The sequence below is a fragment of the Mastigoproctus giganteus genome, chromosome 10 (assembly GCF_048544385.1).
Source record: "Mastigoproctus giganteus isolate SK-2022 chromosome 10, ASM4854438v1, whole genome shotgun sequence".
NCBI classification, from domain to species: Eukaryota; Metazoa; Arthropoda; class Arachnida; order Uropygi; family Thelyphonidae; genus Mastigoproctus; species Mastigoproctus giganteus.
In genome coordinates, this window is record NC_143584.1 from 168,224,684 (window position 1) to 168,252,329 (window position 27,646).

General features: G+C 36.3%; 1 protein-coding gene across 5 annotated transcripts in view; it reads right to left on the minus strand.

Annotated features, from left to right (window-relative positions):
- LOC150079461 (transformer-2 protein homolog beta-like) overlaps nucleotides 1–27,646 on the minus strand; it is a 168,595-nt gene that overhangs the window by 71,093 nt on the left and 69,856 nt on the right. For all 5 annotated transcript variants that reach the window (XR_016547589.1, XR_016547591.1, XR_016547590.1 and 2 more), the window contains exons 5-6: nucleotides 22,656–22,784; nucleotides 7,884–7,943 (exon numbers count right to left, since the gene is read on the minus strand). Coding sequence is in view for 2 of the 5 variants with exons in the window: in XM_090384103.1 (XP_090240229.1) it covers nucleotides 7,884–7,943; nucleotides 22,656–22,784 (189 nt within the window). In the remaining 3 variants the exon portion in view is untranslated. The remainder of the gene's footprint in view (nucleotides 1–7,883; nucleotides 7,944–22,655; nucleotides 22,785–27,646) is intronic.

Below are 27,646 nucleotides of genomic sequence, written 5' to 3' on the forward strand. Positions count from 1 at the left end.
TCAAAAAGTGAAAAACTTTAATTTTTAATGAAAGAAAAAAAAATCAAGAAACTATTCTCTTCCATTTTTCAAAATTTATTGTAAGAAACATCTGTTAGATGATAGGACACAAATAACCATACTGCTTTGCACAAAACTGGTTGGTGTTAAAGGAATTCAATGTTGGCACATCATCCACAAGTACATTTCACTAAGTATGTAACTACCCATCACTTCAAAAATTACTCAAGCTTTTAGGATGGTAGATAGATCAAAACATAATCAATCTCAAATAAGCAATTGGCTTGACCACTTAGAAAAGAACACTGAGGCATGGCTAATATAGAGGAATCACCTAAGTTGGTAAGTTACAAATATTTGTTCAGATTCTCTCAGTAACTGTGCAAATGCTTCTCCTAGTGCAGAAGTTCCTTTCTAAGTTGTCAAACTGTAATGGAGACGAAGTGATTTCATTATATTGAATACTGTGTTCTCCCCAGGACCTACTGAATGGGCACACCACCCGCCCAGCTAAAACTGAAGCGATTCTCGCAATACCATACGGTGCTGATCTCGATCAATATTAATTCGAAAATACTATGCAATCGAGAACATTGTGACAGCAGCATATAATGTTAAATTATGCAATTAATTTTTGCTCTGGAACGCTTAAGTCACATTTATAAATATGTAACAGAAAATTTTACAATATTCTGAAATATTACACTTCCTCACCTGGCTGGCAAAATTTTCTGGCGAGAACACGGGAATATTTTGTTACTCTTGCATTCATCACAATAACTGACTGCGTAAGTTTATGAAAATAAATGAAGATTCAATAAACCACTATGAACTAGGATACAACAAAGTTAATTTTTTTTCACTTTCTTTCTCAAACATACTATTTTTCTAAGGCACTTGATGTTAATCTGTTTGGCATCATTAAATCTCCTACCTGTGTCCACTTCACCCTAGTGAAGTCCTGTTTGCCATGTGTTATTGGTACCCATTCAATCAACTTGTGCTGAGAAAGGTCTAGTGAGGCGGTGAAGATTTCAAGTGCAATTTAAGTTATACAAATATCTGCTGCTTTACATTTTTCTTAATATCTTGCAGGACAATCTTATTTGAAGCAGTTCCACCTCTCTGTGGTTAAGGCTAGGCAGTTGGGAGAACCCCCAACTGCCTAGTTTAATTCTGGTAATAATTAAAGAAAGTCATGAAAACATGTCTAAGGTTCCACATGCTAAAAAAGTACCAGGATTACGATTGGAACAATTGCAATATTAAGATTATTGGTTTGCAGGGTTGGAGATCACAAAATATTGTTTTTTTTTTGTGTTTTGCGACAACAGCCGTGCAACAGAAGAACATATTGTGCAACACTGGGACAAGCATGACGAGTTAATACCAGGACAATGTAATGAAAAATATATTCCTTTAAGTGCAATCAAACCAGGTTCTTCCCCCCTGCACAGCAAAATCCTATTTGATAAAAAATTTTGTGAAGGGACTAGATAAAGAAGGTAACGGATTTGCTTACTTGAGAAGTGTGCTTCCTAATTTAACACATGTGAAACTTAAGGAAGGAATTTTTGTAGGACCCAAAATTAGGAAACTCCAGAAAGACTGTGTGTGAAACCCAGTTAAAGGAGGTTGAATTGGCAATCATTTAGGCAGTAGTACATGGTTTTTTGGGTAACAGGAAAGAAAACTAAGAAATTAATTTACAGGTGGTCCCCGCTTAACGTTGATAAATCGTTCCGAAGAAACAGAGCACTAAGTGAATCTGCGCTAAGCGAGCGCCACATTCCCATAAGGTAACATAACATATGTATTCGTGAGTTCCTAATCAATAATAAACGGTAGTGAAAAAATGCAGAAATGTCTGTCAAAATATTTAATATTCAAATATTTGTACATATAAAATATTCTGCGCTACATACATAGATAATTACGTGGTAACTATTTATGTATCAAAATTAAACTTAAAATTCCAATTAAAAATCATGAATTTAATTGATCTCAATTGATTTAATTTAATTGATGAATTTAATCAAGAAAAATGTGTCAATTTTGGGTTGAACTTTGGCCCTATTCCAAATAAACTAAAAGGGGTTTAATTTTAAATCCCCCCGCAGCGTTACCACCCAATAATAAAGTCAACTGATCCTTCGCCGCTTTGAAACCTGGCATGTTTTTTTCTTCTTTCAATATGAAATTGAAATGCCTTCTTTTAGGCATTTGTTTCCACAAAAGTCCTGTTTCATCTATGTTAAAAACTTGTTGAGAAGTATAACACATGATATCCCTCTTCAATAATTTTAACAAGTTCTTTTTTGAAAGTTTCGGCTCCTTAATCTGCACTTGCGGCTTCTCCCTGAATTTTAAATCTATTCAGCCAGCCCTTACTAGTTTTATAAATGGTTCCACATTTTTTTTTTTTTTTAGGTGAGTTTTCTTCAGATCATCATATTGGCTAATCTCTCTCTCATTCTGTTTTTTTTTTTTTTTTTATAATATTTAATTTAACTGAATTCTGCATTTGATATTATCTTCAATAAAATTAGTAAAGTCTTTCTATTTCAATTCTAATAGCCAGCCTAGCCCTAGTTGCTTGTAATGGAACAGCTATCTTTCCCGCTGCTAAAATTAATTCTTTATTTTTTTTTTTATAATTGTTCTTACAGTTAAACTTGCAAGTCCTAAATTATGGCACACATCCGCTTGTATTTGACCGGAATCGATTCACTTCAAAACGTCTAATTTAATTTTTAAATTCAGTCTTTTTCTTACATTTCGTACTGCGCTGAGACATTGCTTTTTCATTCTTATCCGCCATTATTAACTCTTCGAAAATGTAACTGCGTTGGTTGCATTAATCATGATACAATGTTCAAGTAAACTGTCCATTAAGTATAATGTCTAATACTGTACTGGGTGATGACTAGACTTCGGATAAATGCATATAATGTAAATATTACAAGCAATATACTTGCATCATCTTTTAAAATGTTGATCTCGAACTACGTAACAAGTCACTGTACTGCAATTAAATTAGCGTGTGAGAAAATTTCACTGAGTGTGGGAAATTTTCTCAAGTTGGCGTGGGAAATGTTTTAATGCTGTTTTGCTATTCATTTTCAAATGGTGGAGTCGATAGCTTTTCAAGTTATAGACTCCATCAAATGAAACAATTTCGTTAAATATGGCAAAAATGCAATCTGTAATAGCGTTATAGTCAGATACGGGTTATAATAAAAGAACATCATTACAGCAAATCCGCATAAAGCGAACTGCATTATAACAGGGGCCTCCTGTACTCGAGTGCTACAAAAACATGGGTTGTCGAATGTTGTTGAAAATTCATCCCGCATATCAGCATACAGCGATACAGCAAATCCGCATAAAGCGAACCGCATTATAACAGGGGCCTTCTGTACTCGAGTGCTACAAAAACATGGGTTGTCGAATGTTGTTAAAAATTCATCCCCCCCCATTCCGATCTCGAATTTTCCTCCGAAAATCTGGGAGATGTGAGTGATGAACAACGGTTTCACCAAGATATTTTCGCAATGGAAAGGCGGTACCAAGGTTGCCGGGATGCTGTAATGATGATGGAGTACCGATGGTTCTTTGTAAGGGAGAGTAAGCAGGAATACCCGAGAAAATCTCTTAGCAGTAAACATTTTTAAGGACAATTGCAGGTATGCTGATTATACATTATTGAAATATAACTATTTCGTTCTAATTTATGATAGTTTTACCAAAGTTAAATGAGTTATAGGGAACATATTTTTTTCACTTGTACTTTTTATAGTGATTTTTGGAATCAGCGCATTTATTTCCCCCATAACCACATATTTTTATTGCAGAAGTATGACAAAAACTATTTTTTGTTTGCTAGTGTAATACCAACCACCATGATACACAAAAAAACTCTACTTGTTAAAATGAAATAAAAAAAATAGTGAATGACATACAAAGTAAAAGCACTTACAAATTCATCATTACAGGAATTATTAATGATAAATACATCTGTAACTGTCAGTTCCTAGACTTTTTACAGCCAATGTTTTATACTACATGAACAGTATTTGTAAAATGATAAGAGGAGTTTACCTCAATATAGTACGTAGAACACTACCGTATGATACCTTCCAGAAAGACTTATACCACTAATTAAAACGGAAAAAACAAAAAAATTGAAAACTTACCGGTACATTAGAGTAAAATATAAATAATTTAAAAAACCAATTTAACACAATTCGAATGAATTTAAAAATCAAATTAACGCAATTAAAAGAATCTAACGAAAATATTCAAAACGATTTTCCTTCCCGAAGCTGACAATGCTTTTCGACCGTATGTCATGATCACAGGAATGAAAATTACTGAATCGGGTTAAACCTGAAACTTAAATAGTGATTATTTGTCTTCGCGCATGCACGTAAAGGTCCACGCATCGGAGATCAAATATGGCAGCCGAACATTAACAGAATTCTCGTGTAATTTAATTTCTACGGTTTCTGCAATTAATAATCGTGTACAATTACGTTGAACATTAAGTATTTTGGTCTTGTTAAATAAAAAAGTATGATTTTCGTTAATGGCATGAAAGGCTAATTATGACGCTGCTGAACGAGAAGCACGAACTGAGGCTTCATGTTGATTTACACGAATATTAAGAGAAAGTCGCGTCGAACCTTGGTAAGATGAGTCGCAATCACCGCAAGAAATGTTGCATGCCAGATCATTAATTTGTGTTGCGAACACGGAAAGAACCGAGCGATTATTCAGTATAGTGTATAACTTCCGTATTGGCCTGGCTACAATTTTAAATTCAGTATCTTTAAAGAATCTATTAAGCTGTTTGTGCCACTGTTCAACATATGGGACAGAAAATAAAGTATTTTTTGATATTACTATTGTTGGTTGGTGTGGTATTTTGTATCCTATCCTTAGTCTGTACCCTAATTCGGTTTATAGTGGCAATGGAATAACCCCTGTTTAAGAACCTGCTAGTTAATATTTGTATTTCTGAATCCAAAGCAGATTCCATCGTTGAATATTTATAGGCATTTAGAAATTGATTAAAGATAATCTATCTTTTGTAGGTGAACGGGCAATAGCTATTATAATGGAGAAGTATACCGGCGTTTGTAGGTTTTTGATAGATGCTAAATTGTATTTTATTCGAGTCCCAGGTAAGCGTGAAATTTAGAAAGTTTAATAACTTTGTATCCGTATCTTCCCTTTCCAATGTAAATTTGAGCCTAGAACGAATATTATTAAACGAATGTAAAATGTATTGGATAGTACTACTATCAGTAATAACTAGAACATCATCTAAATACTTCCCATAGTAATGATACGGGGTCAAAAAGGTGTCAAATGTATATGCTCAATGGTTGAGAGATAGATCTCTGACATTAAGCCACTCAGGCTCAAACCCATTGGTAATGCAAAAATTTGTTTGTACACCTTGTCTCAAAAGGTGATGTAGTTGGCCTCAACTAACAGTTTAATTAAGTGAAAAATTTCCTTAATTGGTAGCTTCGTATAATTAATCGGTGTCGAGTTTTTATTTAACATATCCCAAATAATATCTAATGTGTATTCAACATTTACATTCATATATAACGAGGTAACATATAGTCAGAATAAATTGTCATTGTCGCAGAGTCTAGTCTTTAAGATTATTAAATAATGTATCGTAGTTCTTGATCCCAAATTGTATTACCTGCCTAAAGGGTTTTATAATGTTATATACATGTGTGGCTAAGGATGAAAATGCCGAGTTCCTGTAGGAAACAATGGGTCGAATAGGAAATCCAGTCTTGTGTAATTTTATCTGACCGAAAAGTGCAGAAATATTGTATGTTCTGGCCTTCAATTCCTTTAACTGGACCATAGTAATTTAGTCGTTTTTTCGATATGTGGTTAACGTTTTATTGTATTGATTGACCAAATTGGTAAACAGTGCCGGGTCTACTTCAAGATAAGTGGAGGTATCTGAAACAACTGAATCTAACTAATTAATATAATCAGGTTTATCTAGTATTACCACTGTATCTCCTTTATCTGCGCTCTGTATAATAATGTCCTTATTTCCCCAAATTCTCGTAAAGCTGAACTGTCGTGTGTATTCAATTTAGGAAGTCGTGTTTCTTTTATGTTATTCACTACTTGGTTAACTTGTTGAATAAATACATCTTTTTGTGGAACATTACGAAGTCCAAATTTGATATCAATTACGCATTGTTTTTAGGTAGTTTTCGAGGTGGTAAATTATAGTTCTTTGGATAAAAGTGAAATCTGGTCCTGCGATAGCGTACATGAGGGAAGATTTGTAACCTGTTGATGTGTTGGTTCGTTGAATACTGGGTGAGGGGGTGTTCGTGAACTAGCTGACATATTCTGTGGTTGTACATTGTGTGTCTGTGGGGGGGGAGTCACCAAACTCGTATGAACTTGGTCGCAAGCCCGTGACAATGTGTTAGAATTCGCATGAATGGGTCTTGACCTATCCGACAATGTTTGCAACTTATTAACGTGTCTGTTTTTTATTTCTGAGGTCTGTGCTTCCCGTCGCAAATCTATGGAGGTCTTCAATACAGACCAATCATTCAGATGTAGATAATTTTTTAATTTATCGCGAAGCTTCCTAACCTGGGAAAGGTATTTTTGTTTATTTGAATATCGAGATTTTAAGGCAAGCTTAACAATATTACACGATGTCGCCAGTGTTAGCTGTTTTATGCCTGAAATTTTTTGATTTAAATTAACCCTGGCAAACTTCGGAACAATGTTGTTTTGAAGGCAATATTTTAGGAAATAAATATGGTAACTTTGGGCCGAGTACCTTAGTGTAGATTTAATGTAATTTTGCACCAAGCCATTCAAAAAATCTCCCATAATTGTGTGTATCGATTGTTTACTACTGGAGAGCCAGGAAGTTAATGAAATAGTCAATAAGAGTTTAAAAAATGAATTAGATAGTATGAATCAGAGCTGTAATACTCAATACGTTCTATGTCGATAATAATATTTGTAAAATAATAAGAGGAGTTTACCTCAATATAGTACTTAGAACACTTCCATATGATACCCTCCACAAATTAAAATGGAAAAAACGAAAAAAAAAAAAAATCGACAAAATTACCGGTACATTAGAGTAAAATATAAATAATTTTAAAAAAATAAACTTTAATACAGTATATCCTACTTAATTCAATGAAGTGTTCAAAATGATGGAATTTCTTATCAGTTAACATTTCCTTACTACCAAACAGCGTTTTACGAGTATTTTAATACACAAAAATTTAAAAGGCTAAACTGTGTCAACTGAGATGTGAATGACTGCTGACCCCGATATGCAGTATCATTATATAGTATGTCACCATATACAAAATTCCACAGATCTGAATACTGGATGCAAAACATCAAAGTATTGATACATATATTAGGAAATAAACAGAACTCAAGTGTAATTTTTAATCAATACAAGGTAGCTGTTAAGCTTTCCTGTATTGGTTATTCAATAAACAGCAGAACACATAAAATTATGAATAGTGGCAACAATACAAACCCAAAGTTTAGTAATATAACACTCTGCACAGAGTAAATGCTCCACAAAAAAAAAAAAAAAAAAAAAAACGGGTGCATTTCTATGAATGTTCCCAACGACTCCTAAGTTGATTCCTTGGTACAGGAATCAATTTCCTGGAACTCTAATAACTTCTATTGCTTCATTTATACCTTTAGGTAACAGGACTGCCTCCTACATTTGCATTACTGAAAATTGCTTATTCATTATTGGCCTAATACTTCTGATAATCAAGTTCTTCCTAATCTTTCTAATAAGAAGTGCACATTTGTAAAATAAATTGTAAGACACTCACCACTGCTGCGTCATCAGTATTCTCAAAGTAGATAAATGCAAATCCTCTGGATCTTCCAGTCTAAAAGAAAAATAAAACCAGATATGTTTAGGTTTATTCATAAATATTTTAAATGCAACTAAGAAAAGCTGGTTGCAACAAGCACATAAAAATTTAAACTGAAATAATTTTACCAAAAAAAAAAAAAAAAAAAAGAAGAAAATACACCTCCTACAGCTTACTAGAAATAATAGTTCAGTGATTCAATGCAGAGGTCAGTACACTATCTATTTCCAACAACACCAAATAAAGTTTTTTCCAACCAACCCTCAATTTGAATACCTCCCCTCATGTGTGATTGAACTAAAGGATGTCATCAACATTTAGCTTAATCAATCCATCCAGTCTTAAAAACCTCAATCATATTTCCTTATAGATGACTGTTTCAAGATTCTGCAAACTTGCACAACTGAACTTTTGGTAAGACTATCCTTTTGTTCTGCACACTAATCTCACTGCTCTTTTCTGCAACCACCCATTGCAACAGTTCAACATCCTTCCAAAAATGGAGGCTTCTAGATCTGCTATGCTGAGTTGGCAGCTCTGCATTAGTCAAAAAATAAACTACCCATGTGTTACCTCTCACAATAAACCTGACCTTAGAATTCCACAAAATCATCACTTCAACTACCCATGGAGCTGTAACTTATACCACTAATTAAAAACTTGCTTGATAAAAGAGCTCCAACAATCCAGTGAGGAGGAACACACGCAAATAGTTTTTCATTTTTCAAAATAAACTACCAATGTTTATATCCCTTCAGAGTCTTATAGAGCCTAAATCAGGACTCCTCCAAGGTGCCTAAGTTAGGAAGCTCTGTAGCCCACATATTGTCTTTCCTCATATGTGAGTGGGGATATTGGAGGATTCATGATTAACATCTACAAGGCCCTAAGAGGAGATAAACATTGGTAGTTTATTCTGAAAAATAAACTGAAATAATAATTAATAAAAAATAACATCAGGCAATCACATACTAACATAAATCGGCTGTCAAACTGTTTTAGATGTTGTGCTTATTAGCCTATGCTCATTATTAAAATAATAAAACTAAAGTGGTCCTTGAGGTTGTCGAATATATTCTCTCAGATATGCCAGACAAGCTGTACTTGCTACCCGGGAGTCTAAAACGCTGATGGAACTGATATTCGGGTGACATTCAAGTCAAGTGGACACAATTTCGGTGAAGTCCAGACAGCCAATCCTCTGCTTGCACCTTCACGATGGTGGGACTGTTAGTAATCCTGCGTATAACCTCCATGCATAAGCACACTGTGGGTAATCACCCACACCACATGGAGGAGTGCCGCCCCTCTGTGTTACCAGGCAATACTAGGCAGTGGATGACTCATCTACTGGTGGAATACCACCACTTTGCTTATTGGAGGCTTGAAGTGGTGGAACCCATGTTTGGTCTCCAGAGCTAAGTTCCGGTCAACCCTTCCCCACCTCTTTCCATCATGCAGTATTACTGATGACTTTTGAGGTTAAGATGAACATCATGACGAGATCCAATCTTCCTTACGTTCTGAGAACACAGCTCTAAAGCGGTGTTCGCAGGCCAGCCGCTAGTTAGTACACCGGACCAAACCTATTGGTAGCTTTTTAGGAGGCTTCCGGATCAGCTAGTGTATAATCTTTGTACTCTACTCTGCCAGATAGTGACTGGAGGGAGTCCGAGTAGTGAGTATGCGAGGTGCATTGTCGAGACCACGTTATGTCCAGGATCCAGGTATATTCTTACCACGTGTACGCCATCTCCAAAAATTTCATTGCTTCATACTGCAGGTCCCACCCATCTTTTCTTACCATTGAATACACCATGGATTGTCAAACTAATAGAGCAAGCTTATCTGCAAAAAGATCTAAACCTCCCAAACACTTCTAGTTCATTTCACAAATATACGTGGTCTCAATTCTAATCTCAACGATGTCCATTTCCACTTGCAGTCTGCCAAACCCCATGTACTTTATCTGACAGAATCTCAGTTAGCGGTTGATTCAACTACTGCTCATCTCAGTTGCCCAAATTATTCACTGTATGATTTCTTTCGCCTCAAAGGTGGTACTTTTGCATATGTTCGTTCAGATATTCCATGTCAGAGATTTGGTAATTTGGAATCTCCCGACTTAAAATCTCTCTATCGCATTGTGTCAAATTCATCTGTTGTCTCTACAGTTCTCCCAACTCCACTACCTCTCTTTGTAACTTGACTTTGTCCAGTCCAACTTTCCTAACAGTGTTTGGAAGAAATTTTCCTTGGTGATTTTAATGTTCACAACTCCAGCTGGTTGAGATGCTGAAGCTTTTGCAATTACTAATGACCTTGTACAGATTGTTCACTTATCTACAAGAAAATCAGACAATCCTAACCATACGGCCAACACGCTTTATCTTTTTCTCACAAACAACTCTTCCAAGTACACAATCGAAATGAGTGGTCCTTTAGGCGCCTCAGATCACAACTTGGTGATTGTCTCTTCTCCAATGGAGCCTTTATCTCATGGCTATTCCCAACTTCGTATTGTTTAGCATTAGAAGAATGTAAAATGGAATGATTGCGAGATTTTTCTTCTTCTTTTCCTTGGTCGGATTACTGTCTCAAAACTTCTGATGTCAATGTTTGCTCAGATTGTGTCCTTTATCTAAACCTTGATTTTCCAATAAATGTGCCAAGACAATTCATTTTCTGCCTACACCAAACATGGAACAATTGTAAAGCAGTTATTAACCAGTCCAAACTAGAATTTTGAACAGACCAAGAGTAGAAAACTTGCTTCTTGCCCTAATGGTAGCTGAGCATTCTAGTCTCTTGCTAAAGCTATTGGGTGCAACTTTTGCCCACCTCTGTCAAAACTAGATTGTTCTGTTGTCACTTCGGCCTAGGATAAAGATGACCTGGTAGCATCCCATTTTTCTTCCAACTCATGTATTAACGATCTTGGTAAAACACCGCCTCCTGTGGCCTTCCGTCAAAAATATGCCAGAAGAATTTTGACGAAACTTGATGCTCAGAAAGCTCCAGGTCCTGATGGTATTTCTCAACTTGCTCTCAAAACTTGTGCTCCTGAACTTACTCCTCTTCTTTGCCATCTTTTTTCACTTTCATATTCCAAAGGTGTTTTTCCTTCTGCTTGGAAATTTGCTTATATCCAGCCAGTTCCTAAAAAGGGTGACAAATCCCTCCCATTCAATTATTTCTATTCTTTCTAATGAAGTAATGAAATCATTTAACCACCAACTCTTAAACTACACAGAAACCTTCCGTCTGATCAACAATCGCCAGTATGGATTCCGTCAATGTCAATCCACTGGTGGTATTCTGGCTTATGTTACCCATTTGTGGACAAATTCAATGGAAAAGTTTGGTGAACACAAGCAGTTGCTCTTGACATCTCAAAGGCTTCCATCTTATGGTTTACCAACTGTTTTTTTTTTTTTGTTGTTGTAATTGATTATCCAGTTTTCTCTCTGATCACTCACTGAGGGTGATGATAGATGGCTCTCTGTCTTGTAACTACTCCACTAATGCTGGTGTCCCCCAAGATTCAGTTCTTTCCCCCACTCTTTTGCTCTTGTATATTAATTACTTCTTCCACTGACTGGAAATCCTATCCATAGTTTTGCCAATGATAGCACATTACATTCCACTTTCCATTTTGAGAAACATTGTCCTGCTCAATCAGCTTCAACTTCTCGAATATCCGCTACCATTTCCTTATATGCTGATCTACAGGTAATCCTCCAGTGGGGCAAAGAAAACCTAGTTGATTTCAATCCTTCTAAAGCCCAGTATTGTCTTATATCTCGTAAAACGGATTCTTCTACTCCTATGCTTACCTTTTTGACACTCCGATTTCTAGGCAAGATGATATCTCTCTTTTGGGGATTACCCTGACTTCTAATCTCTCTTGGCACAAGCACATTACAAATATTGCTTCCTCTGCATCTAAAAAACTTGGCTTTCTCTTTCGCTCTCGGCGTTACTTTTCTTCCAAACAGCCGTTCACTCTGTACAAATCACAAATCCCCCCCTACCATGGAATATTGTTCCTACATCTGGGGTGGTGCCCCCAAAACCTCTCTCAGGCTTCTAGATTCCATTCAGAAGAGGACAATTAGGTTAATTAATGACTCATCTCTAACAATTCTGCCCAGACACGATAGGAGGGAGTATATGATGAGAGCCCTGTCAATCAATTCGGCCCTGGAAAGATTGTGCAGGGCTCAAGGGGTAGAATTTTTTTCAGCCTGGTCTGTACTTGTTAACAGGAGAGACTGCTTCTACAGGGATGGGATACACTTAAATAGAAAGGGTGCAAGAATGTTTGCTGATGCTATCGAGGCAATGTTAGGTGGGTCGGAAAACTGCTAGATTGGGGGGATACAAGGACTAATAGATTAACAGTAGCCACTGGCAGAGGTGAAAGTGATTCTTGCACTGCTTCTATTGGAATGAGCCGCAGCCTGGAAAATAAGATGCAGGATATTTCAGAGACTGCTGGGAATCATTGGGGTACAAGTAAACACATGGGTTGTGTTAGGGTAGCTAAGAAAAAGAACAGGTGCATGTATACTTGTGTGTACACCAATGCTAGGAGTTTAGTAAATAAATTTGATGAATTTGAGGTATTGCTCAAAACATCAAAGGCAGATATTGTGGGGATTTCAGAGACGTGGTGTCACACAGATATAAGAAATGCAGAACTGGAATTTGGGGAGTACAATGTCTACAGAAAGGATAGACAGGATAGGAAGGGAGGAGGGGTTATGCTATTAGTTAAAAAACACATAAAATCCAAGGAAGTGAAGCCAGTCGACATCGCTGGACAGTGCAGTGTCGAGTCAGTTTGGTGTGACATAAGCATTGGGAGATCAAAATTGAGAGTAGGAGTGTGCTATAAGCCTAATGACTCTGATGAGTATAATAAGAAACTGTTCGGAGAAATAGAGTGGGCCAGTAAATCAGAGAGTCTTATAATGGGGGATTTTAATTTCCCAGATATTGACTGGAATTTGGGGGCTGGTCACTCACACAGTAGCAAGGCTTTTGTGGATTTATTGGATGATTGTTTTCTACATCAGCATGTTCGGGAGGCAACTAGAGGGAGTAATACTCTTGATTTGATTATCAGTAGTGATTCTTCATGCATTAAGAATCTGCAGATAAATGAACCACTTGGTGGCAGTGATCACAGTGTGCTGAAGTGGGAGTTACTCAAAGAGGTAACTACCATTAGGGGTAAAGGGAAGGGGTATTGCTTTCGTAAAGGCGACTACAATGGACTGAGACAGTATTTAAATTCTATACAGTGGGATCAACTGATGATATTGCCAACAGCAAATTCAAAATGGGAAGCATTCAAAGAACTTATCGTGGAAGCTACTAGGCTTTACATACCAACTAAGAAATATTGTTCAAGGTTCAGGCCTAAATGGTTGTCAGATGAACTAATGAGGCATATGGCAGAGAAGAAAAATGCACGGGATACATACAAATTAACACGTGACACGGACGCCTATGATAGATACAAGTTGATCTGTAACCAAGTTACAAAGGAGGTTAGGCAGGCGAAGGCAGATTACGAGAGATCCTTGGCAAGGGATGCGAAGAAAAACAGCAAAGAGTTCTTTACTTATGTAAACTCTAGAAGGAAGGGGATGAATCAGATTGGTCCACTTGAGATCGATGGGTCAACTGTTGATGACCCTGCTCGGGTAGCTAACAAACTAAATGAATATTTTGCATCGACATTCACACATGAGGAGTTATTCAGCGAGGGGAATGCCAGAGGTGTATTCAACTCTAGCAGTAAGCTAGAGAATCTTGTAATAACTGAGAGCAAAGTGGAGGAGAAATTGTTGAAGATAAACACAAGAAAGGCACCTGGGGTGGATGGGATCTATCCAGTTATATTAAAGGAGGCAGCAAAGGAGGTAAAAGCAAACCCTTAGCCATAATTATGAGAGCTTCCTTGGACTCAGGGGAGGTACCCATTGACTGGAGATGTGCAAATGTGACCCCAATTCACAAAGGGGGATCAAAGGCTGACACAAGTAATTATAGACCTGTGAGTTTAACTTCTGTTCCCGGAAAATTAATGGAGGCACTGGTGAAAGAAGCACTGCAGGATCATCTAGACAAGACTTCAGTTATAGCTAGGACACAGCATGGTTTTGTTAAGGGGAAGTCTTGCCTGACCAATTTGATTGGATACTATGATGCAGTCACAAAAGAACTGGATGCAGGGAATAACTTTGATATTATATACTTGGATCTTAGAAAGGCTTTTGATACTGTTGCACATGGAAGACTGCTGCACAAATTGGAGCAGTGTGGCATTGGAGGCAAGTTGCTGCTATGGATAAAGGGGTGGTTGAGGGGGAGAAGACAGAGAGTGGTAATCAATGGACACTGCTCATCGTGGACTAATGTTATTAGTGGAGTCCCTCAGGGTTCAGTATTGGGGCCTTTATTGTTTTCTGTATTTATAAATGATATTGATGATGGTATATCAGGCTTAATGTCCAAGTTTGCAGACGATACGAAGGTTGGCAGGGTTGTCAAGGACACTACTGACACTATGCTGCTGCAACAGGATTTGGAAAGGTTGAGCAGATGGGCTTCGAGGTGGTAAATGAAGTTTAACATTGACAAATGTAAAGTACTACATATGGGAAACAGCAACCCCAGAGCAACGTATCAACTCTGTGGTACTACACTGACAGTGGTAGAGAATGAAAGGGACCTGGGGGTGGTGGTGCAGGCAGATATGAAGTTCTCTGAGCAGTGCAGACGAGCTGCAAGAGTAGCTCATGGTGTATTGTCAATGATATATAGGAATTTTTCTAGCAGGGATAAGGAGGTGATTATTCCCTTGTATAAGGCAATGGTCAGGCCACACCTAGAGTACTGTATACAGGCCTGGAGGCCTCATTTCAGGAAGGATGTAGAGCTGCTGGAACGAGTACAGAGAAGGGCAACTAGATTGGTGAATGGGACAAAGGGGTTCTCTTACGAAGAAAGGCTTAAGTTTTGCAAATTACAGTGTCTGGAAACTAGGCACCAGCGGGGTGATCTGATAGAGGTGTACAAAGCCTTGAATGGTTTGAGCATGCTCAATGCTGATGGGATTCTTCCTCTAGCTCAGAAAAATCACCTGAGAGGGCATAAATTCAAATTGAGGAAAGACAGATGTAGGATAGATGTGCAGAAATTTGCCTTTAGCCAGCGGGTGGTTGGTGGGTGGAACAGACTTCCATCCCTTGTCGTGGAAGTTGATAGCCTAAATAAGTTTAAGGCTCAGCTGGACAGGTATTTCGAACGAACAGAGGGGTGAAGTGGAAGTGGTTATTTTTATTTATTTATGTTACTTTTTTTTTTTTTTTTTTTTGGCTGATGCTGCATAAGCTTGCTTTCTTGCATCAAATGCCTCTACTAATGCTAATGCTAATTCTAACAGAGTCTCTTCACTCGCTGGTGGCACCTCCGTAGCCAGGTGTAGCAGCACACGCTTCTTGATTAGCTCGGGGTTCGAGCCCGTGCCCACCAAATACAGAGGATGCGGAAAGGTCAGGGAATGACCATCGCATATCCCCGGAGCAGTATGGCCTTAGTTGCTAATGCTCCTTAAAAAAAAAAAAAAAAAAAAACCAAACCAAACCCGCTTTCTCATATATGTACTGTTTCTGCTGCATGCCTTTTCTACAGATACTTCCATGGGCACTGTTCTTCTGAATTGGCTTCTATAATTCCCACTCTCTCTTTCAAAATGGTCTGAACACATGCAACCACAACCCAACATCCATTTCCTGTTCAACTTCAAAATCACAGAACCAACTTTTCATCTGCCTCGTTTATTCAATCAACTGCCATTTTCTGGAACAACCTTCCTTCATATGTCTTTCCTGAAAATTACAGTCTACAGAAATTCAAGTCTATTAATAAGAAATATCTGTTTTTTCTTTCGTATTCTCAACCTCCAACCCAAGCATGGTACTAAGTACTATAGGTTCTAATACCTCTCGTGTTTGGGGTTTTCATAAAAAAAAAATAATAAAAACAAAAATATTAAATACTACAATACTAAATGAGCAAATATATACCATGATTCATTCACATGAACAATGGTCCAAACTCATTAGGAGATTTGAATGGTTCAATATTCAAAAGAAATGAACAAACAAAGTAATAATCTTTTGTGCGGGACTGTCAAAGTCACTTTAACCAGTGACTTGGAGTCACTGGTTAAAGATGCATTGCAGGATCATCTAGACAAGACTGCAGCAATAATTCAGACACAGCATGGGTTTGTTAAGGGAAAGTCTTGTCTGACAAATTTGATAGGATAATATGATGTTGTTACAAAGGAACTGGATGCAAAAAATAATTTTGATATTATATACTTGGATTTCAGGAAAGCTTTTGACACTGTTGTGCATGGAAGACTATTGTACAAATTGGAGCAGAATGGTATTAAGGGTAAGTTGCTACAATGGACAAAAGGATGATTAAGTGGGAGAAGACAGAGGGTGGTAATTTGGAGGGAATGGTGTGATTTTTTTTTTTTTTTTTTTGGCTGATGCTGCATAAGCTCATACACTTGCTTTCTTGCTTAACATGTCACTACTACTACTTGATCAGCACCTCCATAAGTTTCCCCACCACGAAGTCAAACTGTCTAGCCTGCTGTCACCTCCCCATTCTTAGTATTGGCAATCCAAAGGACTCTCCAACATAAATCCAATGATTTCTTATAATTAATGGTGCTCTATACCTTAATGGTTTTTCAGTGCACCTGCTTGCCAACTCCTTGAAAACTGCTGAGTGTATTCAATTCCAAGAAACTTACTTGCCTGGTGCTAGTTTTCCTAATAAACAAACTTCTATAATTTCAGTGTTGTGAATTTCATACTACTGAGCTTCACTTGCAGTTTCACCTCACCTTCATTGAAAGTAGCCTCTTATGCAAAATAATTCCACAATCAGCCTTTGCCAGCCTATCCTTTTCTGTGATGTTATTAGAGATCAACTTATAGCTTTAATGGTTTCAGTCCTTTCCACTGCTGTCCAAAATTCCTATGCCTTTTTTTCTGCTATTAAACTAGGTAGATCCTTATTCATCCCGTTATCCCCTTCATGCCATGTGACATATATACACAACATCTGTGATATTGTGTATATATGTCATTGCATTATTCATGGTTCTTCTAATTCACCCACTTTGCAATCTGCTAAATAAGGTAAATACATTAGAACCAAACTGAGAGCTGCTGATGCCTTCTGCTTATGATTTTCACCTTTTATTTATATATACCTTCAATTTTAGCCATATTTTTATTGCCCAAAACTTGATTGGACACAATCTAAATTTTTAATATGAATTAAAGCATTTTAATTTTGCAGTTGTGTCAATAAAAATTACCACAAATATTCAGTCTACATCACTCATATTATCTTTTAACTTTGCAAGTGAGAAATCTCATCACTGCTTTAATGGAGTATCACCATTAACGCTAAAGCCCGAATGGGCAAAAAATTAAGTTAGGAACACAGCACAGAGTAGGTCATGAGAAGTTCTAAGAGTTTTGAATTACCAACAAAGTTTATTCAAAGCAAATAAAGTTATTCTTGCACTCAGATAAGTGGAAAGCTTTAGTAACTATATTTATATTTTTGAACAAGGTCAATAAGAATAGTTTTCTTTGTAATCCATATATAGAAAATATGCAGCTCATCTTTCTGGCATAAATTAATAAAACATCACAAAATATTAAAGACGACTTTATTTGCACTTTGGTTCAATATAAAGAGTAAATGCTTAATGTGAAGCTATATTACAGTAGTTATAATAATCAGTTTTTTTTTTAAATAAAATAAATTTAAATTTTACTTGTTTCAGTTACAACAGTCTACATTTGTAGACTATATTATAACTGAAATATGTACATATGAAATTGGTACATACCTAATTTTAGTTTTAATAATGTTTATCCACTGATTTATCCTGCAATGATGGGATGTTAAGATAACCAGAAAACAAAAACACCCTAACCTCTAAGCTTGCACAATAACAAAGCTTTTAATGTAGAGTTTCATAATCTAATTACAGAGGCAGGAAGGACTGAAAAAAAAAAAAAAAAAAAAAGCCAGTGGTAAAATAAATAAAACATGCTAACAGATGTTTTAACACGTTTTGTTCTTTATTTGTAGCTCCAATTGAAGATGTTTTAGAAATTCCTCAGGTCTACAAAAGTTCAAGGTCTTGCTAGGATTTCAACTTTTGAACACCGCATGGCAAAACACACTGCTGTTACAGGAGATATACAAACATTAAATTATTGTTAATGGAATAATAAGGCCTTTTAGTTTGGAGGTCCAAATACCAACAAAAACGGGTAGCATATATGAGAAAGATCATATCTAAACTTATAACTACACTTCCACCTCAAGAAATCATCTAGAAGGCCAGAGTTTGGTTGGTTGGGTTACTGTTTACTGGTGTGGCAAAATGAAGGGCCATAATCAGTGAAGTCCATGGTTATAACAGTAAAGCAATGCTAACGTAAATGAAAAGATTAATGGTTGCAAAGAGGTAAAATTATTCAATATATTGTCTTCTTGAGATAAAATCTGCTTGAGTGTACCAGGCAATGAAAACAAAATTGGCTAAAAGCCATAAAAGCACATCACTAGCATCAAACCAAGGACAGATAATTAGTAAATGCTCAATCATTAGATAAACATTGCAGTATTCACACGCAGGGCAATTTTCCACTTTCAGGAGATGAGTATGTGAGGCAGCTGTGGCTGATACGAGATCTGACTAAGGCCGTCCTCTTCACGGAAGACTTTATACATACCAAATTTCCTAACTGCATTGTGGGTTTAAGGCAAAATAACCTGTCTCCTGCTTCTTGCAGCTCATCTTCCAGACCAAAAGACATTTTTCACAAATCATGGGCCTAAAATCTCTTTTTTTGATATCAATTTGTAAGGGACTAAAGGGATCCCCAGTCAGAAACTGCTGATTTTGCAGCCTGGTTGGCTACCTCATTCTCCTTAACCCCAGAATGTAGTAGTATCTCACAAAAGTCAATATCAACGTAAAAGTCATACAGAGAATACAATATTTCATGAATGCAGGACAGGATAAGATTTTTCAAATTGTATACTGGCTAAAAGAACTCAATAAGTCAGTGTAGAGAAAAACCTCTAGAGTATTGTTTTAGATGTGCATGCTTCAAAGTCAGAAGAAATGCATGGAGCTCCACAGTATAAATGCAGCATCCCACAGGAATTTATATAGAGAGATAATACCTTCAGGAAAGGCTGCTAGTGAACTAGTTCTAATTTTGAGTCATCAGTATAAATTGGAACAAACTCAGAACTGGTCCTGGTGCACAGCAAACAGAAAGTGAATAATGTAATATATGGTGCGATCTTAATTCCATTTTTGAAAATATCTCTTGCCTTTTTCAATCAACAATTTAGAACATTATGAACACTCATGTATGACAAGAATTTATCATGGGGCAGATGCCTAGCACATGATAAATCAATCCTCAGGCGAGCTACATACATTATTTTTTTTTTCTTTTAAGAAAAATGACCATAAACAAGTGCTATGCAAATATAGTTAACCATGCTGCAGATTCAAATCCACATGATACCAAAAAAATACTGCTTTCACCGAGATGGCTGTACTAGAGTATAAACAGAAAATATTATTTAATAGAAGAATAATCCAGAATATATTAGAAAAACTACACGAAGCCATAAATCAGACTATATTAAGGTGCCACTAGATAAAACACAGACATCAATCAGCAACTTAAATTTTTTTTTCCCTTGCATAATGGAACAGTCACAGGTGCAAAGAATAATTTTGATATCATATATTTGGATCTCAGAAAGGCTTTTGATACTGTTGCACATGGAAGAGTGCTGCATAAATTGGAGCAGTGTGGCACTGGATGCAAATTGCTGCTATGGATAAAAGGATGGTTGAGATGGAAAAAGACAGAATGGTAATCAATAGACTGCTCTTCATGGACTAATGAAGAGCAGTCTTCGGGTCCAGTGTTGTTTTCTGTATTTATTAATGATACTGATGATGATATATCAGGCTTAATGTTCAAGTTTACAGATGATACGAAGGTCGGCATGGTTCTTAATGACACTAAGCTGCTGCAACAGGATCTAGAAAAGTTGAGCAGATGGGCTGAGAGGTGCCAACTGAAGTTTAACATTGACAAATGTAAAGTACTACATATGGGAAACAGCAACCCCAGGGCAATGTATCAACTCTGTGATACTACACTGACAGTGGTAGAGAATGAAAAAGGACCTGGGGTAATTGTGCAGGCAGATATGAAGTTTTCTGAGCAGTGTAGACAGTCAGCAAGAGTAGCTCATGGTGTCTTGTCAATGATATACAGGAATTTTTCCAGCAGGGATAAGGAGGTGATATCCCCTTGTATAAGGCAATGGTCAGGCCACAACTTGAGTACTGTATACAGGTCTGTAGGCCTCATTTTAAGAAGGATGTAGAGCTGCTAGAATGAGTACAGAGAAGGGCAACAAGGTTATTGAATGGAACAAGAGTTGCTCTTAAGAAGAAAGGCTTAAGTTTTGCAAATTACAGTGTCTGGAGACTAGGCACCTGCGAGGTGATCTGACTGAGGTAAAGCCTTGAATGGTTTGAGCATGCTTAATGGTGATGGGATTCTTTCTCTTGCTCGGAATAATAACATGAGAGGGCATAAATTCAAATTGAGGAAAGACAGTTGTAGGATAGATGTGTGGAAGTTTGCTGTTAGCTTGTGAGTGGTTGATTGCTGGAACAAACTTCCATCTGTCGTTGTAGAAGTTGATAGCTTAAATAGATTCAAGGTAGAACTAGACAAACGTTTGGAGCAAGTGGATGTGTGAAATGAGAATTTTTTTTTTTTTCCTGGCTGATGCTATATAAAAACTGATGCTACATGATGCAAGAAAGCTTGCTTTCTTGCATCATGTGTCTTTACTAATGCTAATGTCAAAAGCATGCCACAGTGCTTGACACATACTGAGTCAACTGCTTCACACAGCTGTAGCTAATTGGATAGTTACAGATTTCTACTCTCAATCTGGTGATTGGGAGACTACCACAGTATGCCGAATTCATTCTTGTTCTTGGAAGTGGTTCTGAACAATTCTGTTATAGATCCCATTCAGAGATGAATGCACTAGAGGTATGAAGGGATGCACATGCTCAAAAACACCTGTGATATCAATGTCACTCCAATAGTATCAGGGTGCATCACAAAACAATGCCCAATGCCCAATACCCCTAGACCATTACCAGGACAGGCTCACAACTGAATTCTGTTTTGTATATTATGGTCCCCCTATCAGCATGAAGCAAAAGGAACTGGGATCATTAGGCAAAGCAACATTTTTCCAATCCACCAGTGATCACAAGTCCACTGTTCTGATTTTGGTTGACAAGAATGATTCAGTCATCAACTGCAGCACCCACATCTGCAATAAGTTAAGATAGGATGTGCATCTTTGGTTACTACTATTTCGTCAAATTGTTATGTGACTGCCTCTGTTAGCCTATGACATTAACAAGATGATTCCAACCAAAGGTGGCCTTTGATTAATGTTTGGGGGTACTAAACTAATCTGAACATGCCCCCAGACAGAAATGTGTGAAAACTCCCGAAGGGCTGTAGTTTCTATGGTGCACGTATGCGAAGGTCTGGTGCAGACCACCATGCTACATTCGAGGTCACTTAAACCTTTCGCCTTACCCATTCTTACGCTGAACTACATACCTATGCATCCTTGGATATCTGCCCACCTTTAAATCCCATGATACAAATGTGATGCTGTTACTGAAGCACCATTTCATGAAAAGGGCACAAGTACCTAATAACTTGGCCACTCAGGACTAAAATCTGAATTTTTTTTAAATCAGTTTATCTGCATTTAAACAAATATGCACTTTACTTATTCGAAAATAAGCATTATATAAATTTTACTAAAATCTGGAAGAATGGGCTTTTAGTTTAGGAAGTTAGCAACTACAGAAAATCAAGAACCAAAGCATCAACAAATACAGAAACTTGAAAAGTGTGAAAAATAAGTTTATTCGTAAAAATTTGTTTTGAAATTCCTTTATGCAAGTGAAATTTACAAGGGGGGGGGGGGGCTATCTACAGAAGGTTCATAATGTTTCTAGTCAAATTTTGCTGTTTTCAGTGCGAGTAATGAAATGCTTTAAGTGAGCACATTGGTACTAAAAAACACACCAGTACACATTCGACCATACCTCGTTGATTATTTCTAGATAAATTAAATTAGACTTTATTTGAAACTGAAATACCATCAAGCAAAGATACAAACATTTAATGAAAACAATTCTAAATGAACAGTGACTTGAGAATGGCATTTTTCTATCCAACTACTTTACACTTCCTCTATGTGCTTCATTATGTTCATTATGTCACATTGCAAAGGAATCCAGCAATCTCATACCAGATTCTAAAATATTCAATACAAGTTTGGGTTATCAGAACTATTTAGTTTTCTGTAAACGTACTTTTCATACATTACAACTTTATCAACAGCTGTTCAACAAACTTTTGTTATTCAAATCAGTAAAATGTATATTCATTAATATAAATGATATGAATTAAGAAATATCACTTCATAAATGCTGTATTATCATATTTGGCATACCTGAGCGTCATAAACCACTTGAACATTCTTTATTGGACCATATTCTGAAAACACTTCTTTCAAGTCTCTTTCTTGAGTATATAAACTTAGCCCAAAAATTCCAAGACACTTGCTGGGAGAAGGATTATCCTATGATAAAAATCAAGGAATTAATTACAGCAGAGTAAGTTATTTAAAATTTCCAGCCTTATCAGAAATATTCTGAAACTTCTGAAGCTTATACAGTGGAATCTTGTTAATACAAAGTTCAAGGGACTTAAATTATCGCATTTTGTAATAACAAGGTTTGTAGTAATGAGGTCCCCCAAAAGTGTCAAAAATTTTACCATTATTTATTTATTTATTTATTTAAAAACATCTTGTTTTTTATTTAAAAACATTTATTTATTTATTAAAACATCTTGGCTTGGAAAACTTACCAATCACAAGTGGGCGTAGTTTTGTACTGCCATCTGAATTGCAGCATAACACAACAGTGAGTGTTTACTTAATTTTCCACCATGACAAGACTCTCCTCGAACAGCAAATTATAAAATAAACCTGTCTTGTCGAGATTAAGAATATCTCTTGCCTCATTTTTTAAGGATGGACCGTACAGAACACAACTAGTCTGTAGCCTTTTCTTTGTCAAATAATCCAGACTCACCGCAAACATTTCGCAAAACCAAGTTACTCCTGTTTTTAAATCTTTGGAGCCAGTCACTGCTCCGTTTGAAGTCACTAATCCCATGTTGCTGAGCTAGATAATTTACCTTTCCTTGCAAAATCGGACTGATATTGGCAAATTTGATGCACGCATTTGTTGGTACCACTCGAAAAAAAATTTTTTTTGTTTTAAGCTCCTCGTGTTTTGCACCATGAATTCGTTTCCTGTTTTTCATAACTGCTCCAGTGTCACGCACTATGAGTCTTTTTCAGTTTTTCAGTATTGTAGATAAAGTAGGTAAAGGGATGTTATATTCGTTTTACAATGTCCATCCTATCAGCCTCTTGTATAATTTTTAGTTTAATTTCCAGGCTTAATTCTGTCCACTAAGTTTTGTCACCATAACACTGCTAGATAAGATTTAATATAAACAAATTTAAATATATTTAAAGACAAGTTCCAAAAAAGACATCAGCTCAGATAAAACAGCACAAAAAATAGATTGCTGTATACGATAACAAAAGACTTTCTGAACTGGGGTAACAACTGCAACAAACCTTATTCCCATGGAGAGAGTGAGGGAGTGCATGTAAACAACTTAGAAAAACTTTTTATTCTTTTGTTAATTTAACAACTCATCCTTCAGAAAGATGTTTTTCAGAGTGCACTTGACGTTGTAGCTACCATAAACTGCTTTTGTTTACACAAAACTAATTTTTAACAAGTCAGTGCCATCCTTCGGGAAGTAGGGAGCCAGGAGCAATAATCAGTTCGTTCTGCCAAGATTTGTATTAAACATACAAAATGACAATATTTATTTCTCATGGGGTGAAAAAGAACTTTGTAATATATATTAACCGAATTTTGTAATAAACGAATATATTTACATAGAAAAGCCTATCCTTTTGCAGGGGAATGGTATGTGCTTCGTATAAACAAGTACTTTGTATAAAACAAGATTTTACTATAGTGATACATATTACAAACTTCACACAAATATTTCTCATTTGTTGTAAATGCAATGTTGTTGTTTTTAGGATTTAATGACACATAGGCTGCTAGAGCCATATGTAACCCTAGCAGCTTATGTGTCATTAAATTCCAACATTAAATAGGTTAATATTTCCTATTATCCATCTTTCTAATGGTTAATAGGAAATACTAACTTTATTGTAATACCTGTTATATTTTATGGTATATTCCTATGTTACTTAGGAAGGTAAACAGTTCTTTCTTATTAAAGTCATCTCCAAGAATCTGCAATAAATGTTAGCGATGGCTGTGCATTAGCACATGATTTAAAGCTGTTTGAGCAGATATTGAGAAGGTGAGGACAGTCCACAAATAAATGATGAACAGTCAGTTGCACATGACATGATGTGCATTGAGTAGTGCTGCCATTTGTTAATAGATAGCGGGGTGTGAGGCAAGTATACCCAATTCTTAGCCTTCCTAGAATTATTTCTTCTTCTCTGCTTTTCAGAAGCTGGAGAGCCACAGCTTTGGATCTGGTTTAATTCAGTAAAGTTGTCAATGCAATTAAGCATCCCCTTGCAGCTAAGCTATTGAATAAATATAGTAGAAAAGCATCTATTTTTTTTTTTTTTTTTTTTAATTGCCATAGACACATCTGTTTGTTCCACTGTGAGACAGTGGAGCTCTCTACAACTCAGTGTCACATTAGATTGAAAGCTCAGCCCACAGAAAGCTATTTCTTAAAAAAACTAATTTGGGAAAAGTAACTTGGCAAATAAATTTTTTACTCTACTCCTGACACAAATACACATCACTGAATAATGTATTCATTGATCTGTTACTAAAAAGATGCAGGTGCTCTTATTTCAGTGACTACTGGAACTTGACACTATGAAAAGTCAAGGTCAATTGTTTCAGAAAATTCAAGGGTCTCCTGACCCTACAAGATTATTATAATTTTATTATTATTTTTGCTGGTTCAGTTAAAGTATGTCTTCCTTGCACTGTATGGCCAATACTAAACCCAAAAAGAAAATTCAGTAGAACCACACAGACTTCACTATTCAGTATCCCATTGTTTCATCATTGCTGAAGATCAGTTGTAATAACTTGTAAAGCACTGTCAGAGAAAACCCAAATGCTTTCATGATTTTATCAATTTCACAGGTCTGGAACACCTCTCCAAGTTCAGAATGGTGCCTTTAACCAGAATGCGTATGTACAAGTCTGCAATAAAGTAACCATAATTTCGATGATATTACATGTTTGCTTTTGTGCCCAGTCAAAACTTTTTTGCTGCAATATTTGTAGCTTTGAGTATTTGCTGCAATACTGAAAAATGTTAAGAGAGAGCAACTATTTTTGTTTGACAACCTTAAATTTCCACTACAATAATCTTCTGTTGTAACACCATTTATAACAGAAGTTTTAAAATTCTCTTCCTCTGGCAGCATGGTCATTTCTATGAAGTGCCAAACATTTTTTTTAACATTTACAGCATTCCCATATATATATATCACATTATTTTTTTCATGCAGAATCATTCATCCACTTTCCTTTCTGGTATAGTAAAGAGCATCAGTTTTTTATATGTTCAATGTGGCAGTATTCAAATTTACATCAAATCCTCTCTTAACAGACACACAGCTTGCATCCAAGCCAGAAATACTACAAATCACATGTTAACAACCTCTTAAGATATCACCTACTGAAGTATTTGTGTCCACACTAGACACAAACATTTCAATAGGTGTCCTTTTTAACACTTTGCAACCTTCTGAACCAGATACTTCAGATTTTTTTGGATTATATCTGAGATTAACATGTTTACTGTTAATAATGCATGAGTTTTCAGAGGTCAACTAGCAATTTAAGGCAAAATTGTCCAAATGAGAGATGCTGTTGCTAGAATGAGGGGGGGGGGGGTATTGCTTCAATATGAATACAGGATTCAATTCATATTTTGTTAAATTGTGGAGGTTGCCCTATTACATAAAAACAATTATGTGAGCATAAAAATGATGAACATACTCTAAAATTAGTGAGTGATCTAGATATTCTTAGTGATAATGAAACTGTCAAAATAAAATTCTCAAAACAAAGCAATCTAAACTTCTTTTTCTCTAAAAATTGTATTATTTATTAAAAGTTAAATAAAGTAAGACCACCGTATCCGCGGGGGATACATTCCAAGACCTACCGCGGATGGCTGAAATCGCAGATAAGCAAACACCTGCTGACCCCATATATAACGTGGTTTTCTTGTACATACATACACATGTATAATAAAGTTTATACTGATAAATTAAACACACAGTAAGGACATTACCAACATTATATATGGTAATAATAAAGTACAGTAGACTATCGATTTATTTACTGGGATTGGATTAACCGGGACACATCAACACCAAATGTTTAGTTTGATTTAGTGTGTCACGTCAATTGTTGTGTTCCATCGCACCGCAAAAGGGAAAATTTTGTTTTGTTATTTATGTGTCAGGGATGTCAGAATTTTTTTTTATAGTAACTATTTTTTTTTTTTTTTTTTTTTTGTTGTTGGTTTAGAAATCGCGAAATTAATGGGCAAACACAAGAGTTGTGCTTTCAAATTATTCAAAAGTTTGAAAACGGTGCATTCATTAAATCTCTAAAGAACCATTATAATACTGGTGATCAAACCATATGCAACATTGTAAAAAATAAAGGGAAGCATCATAATGGAACACGCGAGTAGTATGTGTTAAGGTTTTTTTTTGGGTTTTTTTTTCATGGTTAACCGCGGGTAACTGAGTCAGTAGATATGGAGGTAAAACTACGTGCTCTTTACTAAAAGTTATTTTATTTTATTATTATTTTTTTTTTATGTAAACCTTAAACACGAGAGGTATTAGAACCTATAATACTTAGTACCGTGCTTGGGTTGGAGGTTGAGAAGACGAAAGAAGATATTTGTTGACATTCGACTTGAACTTCTGTAGACTGTAATTTTCAGGAAATATGTATAAAAGAAGGTTGTTCCAGAAAACGGCAGTTGAATGAATAAACGAACAAGATGAAAAGTTGGTTCTGTGAGTTTGAAGTTGGACAGCAAATGGATGTTGGCGGCACGTGTTCGGACTGTTTAGAAAGAGAGAGCAGAAATTATAGAAGCCAATTCAGAAGAACAGTGCCCATGGAAGTATCTGTAGAAGAGGCATGCAGCAAAAACAGTACGTCTATGAGACAGCGAGTGGAGAGAATCTGTTAGAGATGAATCATTAATTAACATAACTGCCCTCTTCTGAATGGAATCAAGAAGCCTGAGAGAGGTTTTGGGGGCATCGCCCCACATGTGGGAACAATATTCCATGGCAAGGCGGACTTGCGA